Genomic DNA, 12,191 nt, shown 5'->3' with positions numbered 1-12,191 from the left:
AAACCATGTCTGTGTCGCCTGCATCTCGGCAGCTGAGTAAGACTCCCATACCCAGCATACTCACAGCTTTATGATGTCTGCTCCAAACATGTGAACCAATACATAACACGTGGTCTTCAAGAAGAGTTTTCCTAAGAAACACAAAGTGGAAAATAGAACATGTTTTTATTATGATGAATTTAAACATCAGTTAAACATGATTTTAAACGTGAGTTTATGAGGAGCTAAGGTTGAGTGGTTACTGATTGATTTCAGTGTTTAATTTTAAGGGTTTGGTAATTTTGCAGTAATGTATCTATTAAAATATCATTTCTGTCTATGTTTATGTGAATTTCGCTTTTCTATGTATGCTAAAGCTCAGTATCACCTGCTAACTAATCCTCCTTCTCCACTGGCTGAGTCTACTGTGGAATGCTCTTAATTCCACAGAGGACTTTGCATAGGCAGGTACAGATGCATGGTCTCGGGGAGAGATGAGACCCTGACCAAGGAGAGTTTATCTTGTCCTGCTGCATCACAAGCAGATCTAGGCCTTGCTTGAAAACTGAGGCAGGAACCAGCAGAATAACGTGGTGAACTTTCCCTGGTATTTCAGTTTTACTTAATGGTAAGTAATACTAAATATTATTTTATATTCAAATAGATATAATTATATGATTTTTTTAACAATAAAGCACAAAACTCCCCATTTGTTGTGCTCTTGAGGTAGACAGTTAAACTGTCCCCACATTACTACTGACCTCAGTGAAGTAAAACAATTATAAGGGAATGCTGTGAATATCTGCATAGTAATAAATTAGATAGCGTAGATAAAATGAAAAAAATTCCTAGAAAGACAGAAAATGTAAAAATTAACTCAAGAATAAAGAAATCATTTGAATGGGTGTTAACAAGTAGAAATATTGAACTAGGAATAAAAAAAGATCACAAAGAAAAGTCCAGGACCAGATGCCTTCACTGGTAAATTTTACCAAAAGGAATTTAAACCAATTCTGACCAAATGCTTCTAAGATATGGAAGTTAGAAGGAGGAAGGGCTATTTCTGAATTTATTTCTTGAGGTTAGATTTATCTTGATACCAAGACCAAATATGTGCCTCATTTTGGAAAAAATTACAGACCAAAATTTCTTATAAATATAGCCACAAATACCCTCAACAAAACAAAAGCCAATTGAATGTATAAATACAGAAAAAGTTGTGCAGTATGCAAGTGGGATTTATCCCAAGAATGTGAGATTTTTTAACATCTGAAAATTGACTAATTTACTACATCAGTTGAATAAAGGACAAAAACCATATGATCATCTGATAAATGAATAAAAATGAAACTCAAAAACGTGACTCCATTTATAATATCATTAAAAAGTATTAAATTAAATACTTAGGAGAAATTAAACTAAAAAAGTGCAACATACTCTTTGAAACTACACTGTTAAAAAGGAGTTAAAGAAACATGAATAAATGGAAAGACAGCCTGTGGTTATGGATTAGCAGATTTAGTGTGGTTTGAATGGCAATATTTCTCATTTTGATCCACAGATTGAATACAATCTCTGTCAAAATTCTAACTTCTTTGCAGAACTGATCAGCTGATCCTAACTTTCATGGGGGAAATTCTAGTGACCAAGTGTCTTTGTTATTTTTCTCTCATTGCTGAGACAAAATACCTGACGCCCAAAATTAAGGAAGGAAAGGTTTATTTAGCTCACAGTTTGTGGAGGTTTCAGTCCATACTTGGCTAGCTCCAAGGCAGAGTGGCACATGGCAGAGCACAAATGGTGGAAGATAGCAAAAGTAACAAGAGCTAAAGGGAAGAGTGGCAGCAGGCAGCCTCTTTCCCTCCCTTTACATTGTATGCAAACTATCTGCCCCAGGGTGGGTGTAGCACTCACATCCATAATTCCAACATTGGACTTTGAATCAATCATAACACTAGAAGCCTGCTCCATGACCATGAGGCTCTGGGGGAACACCAAGACACAGACCATAACACCAAAAATAGCTACAATGTTGAACAATAAACAGAGGTTAGAGGATTCATACATCCCAACAGTTGGGAAGAGGGTAGGTATCCCTGAACTCAGTCTGCTTTCTAGAATGACTAAACTGGCATATATGTCTACTTGTATAGCATAATAGAAATATGCATGAATATATGGTGATTGAAAAATATGGCTGATATTCATTTCAGGGAGAGGACTTCACCTTGGATAGTTAGTCTTTGCTGTTATTATCACATGGATAAAAGAAGACCACACATTACAGGTGCCTCTGCGCTGCCATTTCCATCAGAGAGCACAGATGTGAATAACGCACAATTACACCCAGGAAGAGAATACTCTGCATCAGAGAACACACATACATGCACTTATGGTTTATATCTAGGTATCCCACCAAGGCTTCATGCTTTGTTTAAATTAAACAAAAACTTAATACAGTAAAAGACACATTGCCCAGAATGATAGGATAAGTGTGTTTAAAGCAACTGAATATTCTCAAGGGTATTTATGGCAATTTGTCTTCTAATGTAATTTTTAATTTAAATATTCACCATATGTTTTGATCACCCCATATCCTCAGAGCAAATGGTTGCAGGGGAAGACGGATGAACCCTTAGCAGAATCAAAGATGTTTGTGGCAAGATCTGTCCTGGTTTGTGAGAGTATCCTATGTTAGCAACTCTACTTTCTTGATAAAAATTAATTTTCAGGGGGGATTAATTCAGCTGAGTTTCTTTGGAGGTTTTGTACTTAGGCAAATAAGGCAAATTCAGAATCTCTTACTCTATTTATAGACTGGTAATTAATATACTAAATGATGTATGTTATGGTGGTATTTCCTGAACTCCTTTAACACCTAGCTTTCTTTAATGAGCAATTCAAGGATAATCAAAAAAGGTTAAAGATTCAACTATAAATACAATGGAAGAGCTGGGGATTTAGCTCAGCGGCACAGTGCCTTCCCGGTACCGGAAACCCACCCCCCAAAAAATACAACACTTTTAACACAACACTGAAATGACGTAGACATATGACATATGACAAAATGACATATTTTGCATAAAAATTATGCAAAGTATCTAAACAGGTATCTTGCTCAAAAAAGATATATATTGTCACATAAAAGTTGAAAACATGCTGAATATCATTACCTACCAAGGAAATTCAAATCCCACAAATAAGAGATATAACTTCATACCTACTATTATATGCTACAATGAAAGAAGTAATGTGTTGAGAATGTAGAAATTTTAGAAGCCTCACATAATGCTCATAGGAATATAAAATGGTATGGCTTCTCTAGCTATCAGTCACACAAAAACTTATGCTTAAAGGTGCTTAGCAACATATTTTATACCAGCCACTCCAGTGCTCATAAATTAATAGACTGGTGAGATGTTTTTCCCATAAAATGGAATATTATTCAACCATAAAAAGAATAAAGTTCTGACACATGCAACAACATGAAATAACAGTAAAAACACATTAAAAAATTATTCTAAGTGAAAGGAACTATTAGGTTAAGTAAAAGAAATCCACCCCTAAAGATCAAATATCATATGATTCAACTTATGTGAAATGTCTAATAGTAGGCAAATTTCTGGAGACAGAAAGGAGATCAGTGGTTGTCAGGGGATGGGGAAGGTGGTGCTTTGGGAGTGACAGGTAGGGTATATGGAGTTTCTTTTGGCTGTAACAAAAATGTTCTCAAGTTAATTACTGCGATGGATATGCAACATTGTGAATATACTGAAAGCCACTGAATTTTACACTTCAAATGGTTGAATTGTGTGGTGTGTTTTATCTTAATAAAACTGTCAAAAATCACTCATACTCTTCCTGGGTACTCCTTTTCATATTGGTATATGATTGTGATACAGACTATTCACATTTCTTTTGGAGAATAGATACACATACATGTCATATTTTGATCATTTCCAATCACCATTCTTCTTTCTCCTTCCCCTGAGCCCCTTCCCCATCTCCAGAAAGTCTGACTTCCTGTTCCTACAATCTCCCATTTAATTTATTTAGATTTTGACCTCCTGTTAAAAGAGAAACTATGTGATATCTAACTTTCTGTATTTGACTTATTTCACTTAATATTATGGTCCCAAGATACATGCATTTTTCCTGCACATGACATGAATTCATTCTTTATAGCTATAAAAAATTCCACTCTGTTTATAGAATACCTTTTCTTTATCTACTGGATACTCCTTTTAAGGGATGCTATTGTGAAGAGTGTCAAGGAGCTGTGGGGTATGGGACCCCAGACCCAAATTTCTCCACAAATCACTGCCTTCTGCCATGGGGAAGTGTTTCCCTTCTGTGGACTTCAGTATCCTTATCTGAAAAATGTGAAAATGATATTTAGTCCACTTCACATAGTATCTTATATACTTAGCAAATTCTGTAAGAGATATTCAAAATTAACTGGTGGAGCAAGGCAGCTTGGAAGTGAGTTTAAAGTATTGCTCATGTAGAATTAGGTTGCCTGGAGCAGAGCAATTTAAAAATCAATGTTAGGGTGTTCTTTGGTTAACGTGTATTACTGGTTGAAGGAAGAGAATATTCGTCTTCTTTTTGGTAAGACAAGTGTTAGGTGTGTGTGTGTGTGTGCGTGTATGTGTTTCTTCGAATTTTGTTTTTCTCAAGTCACAGTGAAGGGCTGCAGGGTTCACCACACTCTCAGAGTAGGGTTATTTGAACTATCCTTTCCTCTTAGGCCTTCTGTCATTGCTTGCTTGAGACGTCCCTGGAGCAATGGTGTATGGACATGAGATGGGTCTGTCAGCACTAAATCCTGAGACCTTGTTTCCTGAAAATAAGCTCTTACTGGAGAATAACCCACCTTGAAAAGCAGAGATGAAAAATGCCAACCCCAATCAGCCTATCCTTGCTTTACCTGCCTTACAGAGTAACCACCAAGAAAGAGAATAGTAGCGGCAGGTAAGGCAAGAACAACCTGATTGGGGCTGACATTTTTCTCCTCTAGTTTTCAGGGTGATTGTTTTCTGGTTAGGTTTTATTTTCAGGGAATAGGATCAACATGGGAGCAGGCACAGGAGAAATATGTCATCTCTGGAAGGAGCTGAATATCTTCAGTCAGCCAAAACCAGATAGGAACCTGATAGTCATGATATAATGGAAGAAAAGCTTGGCATTAACATTGCTGTATCCCCTTCTTTAAATGCTAGCAAAGTGTAAATGGGGTGGGTAGCCTCCCTACAGTATAAAGGAGGGAAGGAGGCTTGGTCTTTCTGCTCCTGACTTTTGCTTTTGTTGCTTTTGCTGTTTTCCATCAGGAGGAACTGTTCCCTTGTTTCATATGCCACTCTGCCAGCTGAGTATGGACTAAAACCTCCACAAACTGTGAGCTAAATAAATTTTCCCTGTTTAATTTTGGGTGTTGGGTATTCTGTGGCAGCAATGAGAGAGAAGTAACCAAGACTACTACTTTAGCCAAGTTGATATAATTGTTCTAAACAGTTGTTTTCCCTGGTATACCAAGATTGAGATTGCCCAAGGGTCATAAAAATACTACAGGTCAGTGCCAGGGTCAACTAGGCATCAATTTCTTATCCCCAATGAATTGAAGAAGCAGGATCTTACAACAGACTCAAAACTCAAAAGCTAGCTCCACCTAGAAGACACCTCTAAAAAGTAGTTCTTTCCTAAGAGTTCTAAATACTAGTGATAAATATACTCACCATAGTCAATTTACAAACATCAACCCAGGAATTAAACAAAGAAAAACATAGAAAATGAGAAGATACTTTTGTTTAGAAGACACTTAAACAAGATGCAACCCCAGACATCCAGCTAACCAAAGGCAAATCCACGTGCAGTGAGGTCAGACAATATGAAAGCCATCTCCTGGCCTCTCTGAAGGGGTAACAATGGAAGTAATAAAGCAAATAAACAAGGCTCCAGAAAAAACATCAAACCAGAAATAATTTCTCAGATAACTAAAGAGATGGTGACCACAATGAAACACATGCTCAGTGACACTAGAGCACATACAGATAAAAAAATAGAGGCATTTAGGAAAATGATGGAAACGATGAATGCCCAACAAAGGACAGAAAGAGAATCCATAAAACATATTCAAGCAGATACTAGGAGATTAAAAATTCCACTGAAAGCATATTCTGCAGGATGAGCCAGTGTGAGGACAGAATCTCAGATAGAAGACAGTATTGCAGTTAGCCATCATGCAAAGAAAGACTTCTTAAAAATAGTGAGGGACCATGAGAAATCAATTTGGTAGCTGTTAGATGATACAAAGAAGAATAACAGAAGATTGATCAGAGTCAATGAACAAGCAGGAGATAGCACAAACGACATAAAAGCCTGTTCACAGATACCATGGCAGAAAACTTCTCTGACAGGGAAAAAGGATTTTATATACAAATAAGTGAGATATATAGAACTCTAGTTAGCCATGACCAAAAAAACTATAGCAAAGCATATAATAGTCAAGATTCCAGAAATTCAATGCAAGAACAGAATATTAAAAGCTGTTAGTGAAAAGAAACAAATCACATGTAATGGAAACCCCATCAGAATCATATCTAACTTCTCAGTGTAAACCCTCAAGTCAAAGAGAACTTGCAGTTAGGTATTTCAAGCTCTAAGAGAAAGCAACCTCCAGCCCAGACTGATGTTTCCCACAAAACTATCTTTCATAATCGATGGAGAAATAAGATACTTCCATGACAAAGAATACTGAGGAAATACACGAACACCAAGTCAGCACTCCAAAATGTTCTGAAGGACATTCTAGAAACAGATAACAAGGACTACAACTCCGTGAACCCCAACAGAATGAATCCACCAAGCAATGCAAACAAGGAAACAATGGAGAAAAGGGAGCCAAAAACAGGAAAAAAATCAGTTATAACCATTAACGTTAACACCTCAATTCACCAATCAAAAGAAACACACTGTGTACAGTGTTCCAGCCTACAACATCAGAATACACATTCTTCTCAGCTGCACACAGGATGTTCTTCAAAATAGACCATATACTAGCATATAGAGCATGCTTAAGTAAATGTAAAGGAATTGAAATTATTCCGTGCATATTATCAGATCATGGTACAATGAAATTGAAAATCAATGCAAAAGAAACCTCAAAAACCTCATAAACATGTGGGCATGAAATAACACCCTCTGGAACAACGAGTGGGTTACAGATGAAATTAAAAAAAGAAATTAGCTCCTACAATTAAATGCTAATGCTAATATAATATACTGGATCTTATGGAATACGATGAAAGCAGTCCTAGAGGGGAAATTTATAGCAGTGAATACCTATATCAAGAAAACAGACTGAGCCCAATAATAATTTAATATTGAACCTGAAGCTTCTACAAAAAGAAGAGCAAGTCCAGCCCAAACCAAAGGACATATGAGGGAGGAAATTATAAAGATTAGAACAGAAATTAATATGATGAAGACTAAGAAAGCAGTGCAAAGAATCCATGAACCAAAGAGTTGGTTCTTTGAAAGATTAAATAAAATCAACAAACTCTTAGTCAACCTTACCAAGGAAAGAAAATACTCAAATCCATGTAATTAGGAATGAAAAGGGTGAAATGACAAAGGGTCCTGCAGAAATCCAAGAGATCATCTATACCAACTTTGAGAACTTGTATTCTTTTTCTTTTTTTCCTGGGTACTGGGAATCAAACTCGGCATCTTGTACTTGCCAGGCAGGCACTTGTGCCACTAAGGTATATCCCTAGCCAGAGAACTTGTATTCTATTCTAATAAGATGGAAAATGCAGAAGAAATGGACAGATTCTTAGATACATATGAATTAACAAAGCTGAATCAAGCAGACTTAAAAAATGTAAATAAACTAATATCAATTAATGAAATTGAAGTTGTAATTAAAACCCTACCAACAAATAAAAGTCCAGGCCTTGATGGATTCACACTGAATTCTACAAGAAATTTAGAGAAGACCTAATACTGTTACTTCTTAAACTTTTTAATGAAATTGAAAGGGAAATAATACTCCTAAATTCATTTCTGGAAGCAATCATGACCCTGGTACCAAAACCAGAGAAAGACATAACTAAGAAAGAGAACTGCAGGCCAATCTCCCTAATGAACATAAATGCAACATTCCCCAGTAAGGTACTGCTGAAGAGAATGCAGCAAGTTATCAAGAACATTGTACACCATGACCAAGTAGGATACATCCTAGGAATGCAGAGATAGTTCAACATACACAAATCAATAAACGTAATACACCTTATTACAGAGCCAAGGACAAAAACCATGTGATCATCTCAATAGATGCAGAAAAAGCATTTGACAAAGTCCAACACCCATTCGTGATAGAAACCTTACAGAAAATTGGCATAGATGGTCTTTATCTCAGTCTGATTAAAGCCATTTATGACAAACCAACAGCCAACATCATACTAAATGGACAAAAACTGAAAGGTTTCACTTTAAAATCAGGAACAAGACAAGGATGTCCACTTTCTTGGCTCTTATTCAACATAGTTCTCAAAAATTATCCAGAGAAATCATACAAGAGAAAGAAATAAAAGAAATAAGAATAGGAAAGGAAGAAGTTAAATTATCACTGTTCATGGATGACATGGTATTCTACATAGACGACCCCAAAAACTCCACAAAAAGACTTCTAGATTTAATAACCAATTTCAGCAGCTTAGCTGGATACAAAGTTGACATTGAAAAATCAATTGCCTTCCTGTACATGAATAACAGACTTACTGAGAGAGAAATTAGGGAAACAACACCTTTCATAATAGCATTCAAAAAAAAAAAAAAAAAAAAGAAAAGAAAAACCTACAAATCAATCTAAAGGAGGAAATAAAAGACTGCTCTATTGAAAACTACAGTACTCTGGAAAAGAAGATTGAAGAGGATATTGGAAAGTGAAAATATATCCATTACTCTTGGGTAAGACAAACCAATATAAGGAAAATGGCCATACTTCCAAAATTGTTATGCAGATTTAATGCAATCTTGATAAAATAAAAAAAAGCATATCTCACACAATTAGAGAAAACATTCCTAAAATTCATTTGGAACCAGAAGAGACCTAGAATTGTAAAGGCAATTCTTGGCAACAAATGCAAGGCAGGGGACATCTCAGTCCCTGATTTGAAATTATTCTACAAAGCTACTGTGATAAAAACAGCATGGTACAACAAAAAACACCAACCTGAGGATCAGTGGAACAGAGTAGAAGATGTAGAAACAACTCCAGACATGCTCCGCCACCTTATCTTTGACAAAGGTGTCAAACACATTCATTGGAAGAAAGATAGCCTCTTTAATAAATGGTGCTGAAGAAACTGGCTTTCCACACGCCAAAGGTTAAAATTAGATTGATGTCTTTCACCATGCACGAAACTAAAATTGAAATGGATCAAAGATCTAAATACTAAAACAGAAACACTAAATCTGTTGGATGATAGAATAGGTAGAATTCTTCAAGACATTGGTATAGGTAAAGACTTTATGAACAAAACCCCAACTGCACAGGAAGTCTCACAAAAGATCAACAACTGCCATCTCATCTTAGTAAAAAGCCTTTGCACAGCAAAAGAAATCACCAACAGAGTGAAGAAACCACCCACAGTGTGGGAAAAAAATTTTGCCAGTTGATCTTCCAACAAAAATTACTACGTAGAATATACAATGAACTAAAAAAAATCAGAGCCCTCAAATTTAAAGACCCAACCCAAAAATGGATATCTGAAATCAATAAACACTTCTTAGATGAAGAAATAGAAATGAGAAATAAATATGTGAAAAAGTGTTCAAGATCATTGGTCATTTGTGTAATGCAAATTAAAACAACTCTGAGATTCCATCTCACCCCAGCAAAAATGGCCATTCTCAAGAAATTAGCCAATAACAAATGCTGATAGGGCTGTGGGAAAATGAACCCTTTTCTACTGTTGGTGGGAGTGTATACTAGTGCCATCACTGTGGAAATCATTGTGGAGATTCCTCAAAAACTAGGACAGAGGTTCCATTTGACCTAGCTATCCCCCTTCTTGGTATCTTCCCAAAAGAATTAAAAGCATCATAGTGATATATGCACACCCATATTCATAGTGGCACAATTTGTAATAGCCAAACCTTGAAAGCAGCTAAAATGCCCATCAATAGGTGAGTGGATAAAGATGTGGGTTTTTTGTACAATGGAGTACTACTAAGCCATAAAGAAGGATAAGCTTGAGACATTTCTAGGTAAATGAATGTACCTTGAGACCATACTCTTAAATGAAATAAATTAGACACATGTGTAAATATCACATTGTTTCTCCTGTGTGAGAAACTGAAAGTGTAAAAAAGGACACAAATATATAATAGATATTGTGCAATAGGAAGAAAATATTCAAATGTGAGGAGGAACTAGGCAGGGTGGAGGGGGAAAGAAAAGAAAGGGAAAGAGAAAAAAATGAAAAAAGAAAAAATTGAGACAAAGATTTTGTAAATGATAATTGGAAGAGTGGTTGAAGAGAGGGTAGGGGAATGGGAAAAAAAGAATCAATTTATATCAAGGAGAGGTATAAATTCCCTACAATAAATGTGATCATTATGTATACCTAAAATGTAACAATAAAATAATTTTCATTGAGAAAAATATAGATTACTGAACCTGTGCTATTCTTTTATAGCAGCAGCAAACAGGTAAAGCCTCCATCTTAAGTGCAGATTATGCAGTGGAGGTGTAACCATGCCCAGGAAGGCACAAGAGAGTTTGGTTTCCACAGATCCAAAGAACTGGACCTGCAATAACAGGAAACAAGAAAAGGCAGCCATTCCAATGGACAAAGGAGGGTGAAAAAAAGATCAACTGAGCATCATGCATTTGGTGTATATATGTGTGTGTGCAAATGAAACCTAGGCCATTCTAATTTGTAAGTCACATTTATGTTTACTGTTAATTCTTTTCTTACAAGAAACATTTGAGGAAATGGCCATTTTTATCCTGGTTCTATGGGCAATAAAACTGAGGTGCAAAGAGTTTAAAATGCCAGACAGTAAATGGTTCATCGAGGTTGAAGTCTTTTACTCCAAGAGTCAGTGCAATATATAGGATATGCTAGGACATTTTACTTGTTGCCTTTTCTACCTTGGGTAGAGCAGGTGTTCTTATACATTAACTATTAATGAGAAACTTGATGCACAGTGAGACCAATTAACAACATAATATATATTCTAGGCTCCATGAGGTGCCTTCCTTCTTTTCATCTGTGTAATTTTAAACTATCACATTGCATGAAGATAAGCTTTCTGCACAGGTGACCCAAGAAAGTGAAGTTCTACTCAGATATGCAGGGCATAGATTCTGTTGACCCCTACTGAGTGTGGTCCCATTAATCATTTTTTCCATGAACAGTTCTAAGATTCTTCCCAGGTGTTTATTAATGAGAGCCAGAGGCAAGAAGAGTGGGTGAAGCTGAAGGTCAGAAATGCTTTGCAGAATTTGGAAAAACAAAACAAAAAAGCATTCCTAGGCATAACAGAAGGCGATGTGTTTTACTGAATGATCATTCTCAAAAAAAGTTACTTGCAAGCTAAGGTTCTGTGTTTTATTATTATTTAGCTTTAGAGGCAAAAGGTATACTTAAAATAATTTTTAAAATAGTTGACTTTTGATATGTGTAATTTAATTTTTCTTCTATTCCTCATTATCTTGGTTAACCAGACAGAAAACCACATGGGTTCAGGTCAGCACTGTGGACCAGGCCTGCTTTATATTCTAGGAGAAATGCTCAGCTAGGAATAGTCTACTTTTTAAAATCTCATGATATTCATTTCAGCATTCTATGCAGTTTTCTACACCCATAAAATGGGTACAGTAATGATCACTCTGCTTTTATGGCTGGTAAGTGGAATGATGCCTTAATTTCAAGTAAGTGCTTGGTTTCCATATGGAGGTAAAACATTAATACATAAAATTAAAATAAACTGCTCCAATTGAAAAGGCAGCCTACCATGGAAATCCAACTATCTGCCTCCCTTTCCTGGGTGAAGTAGCAGTTCCATTTTTTCTAGAATCTCATGTTTTCTCACTTCTCCTGAGCTAATTCTGACACTTCCTATCTTAGGCTACAGGTGCCAGCATGGTACCTTGGACACCAGTAATCTTGTTCTAGGCTGTTTTACATTTTGCTAATATG

At 36.1% G+C, this 12,191-nt stretch overlaps 1 protein-coding gene and 1 long non-coding RNA gene across 5 annotated transcripts in view; one reads left to right on the top strand and one right to left on the bottom strand.

Annotated features, from left to right (window-relative positions):
* Aoah (acyloxyacyl hydrolase (neutrophil)) overlaps positions 1-12,191 on the bottom strand; it is a 203,335-nt gene that overhangs the window by 163,984 nt on the left and 27,160 nt on the right. For all 4 annotated transcript variants that reach the window (XM_013521273.1, XM_013521274.1, XM_013521276.1 and 1 more), the window contains exon 4: positions 65-131. In XM_013521273.1, coding sequence (XP_013376727.1) covers positions 65-131 — 67 coding nt within the window. The remainder of the gene's footprint in view (positions 1-64; positions 132-12,191) is intronic.
* LOC106150016 lies at positions 141-11,089 on the top strand. The gene is made up of 3 exons (XR_001236538.1): positions 141-607; positions 5,310-5,376; positions 10,683-11,089. It is a non-coding gene; the product is annotated as an uncharacterized LOC106150016 (long non-coding RNA).

This window comes from Chinchilla lanigera, unplaced genomic scaffold (genome assembly GCF_000276665.1).
Source record: "Chinchilla lanigera isolate Chin_1 unplaced genomic scaffold, ChiLan1.0 scaffold00059, whole genome shotgun sequence".
Lineage (NCBI taxonomy): Eukaryota > Metazoa > Chordata > Mammalia > Rodentia > Chinchillidae > Chinchilla > Chinchilla lanigera.
This window is presented reverse-complemented; position numbering and strand designations above follow the sequence as displayed.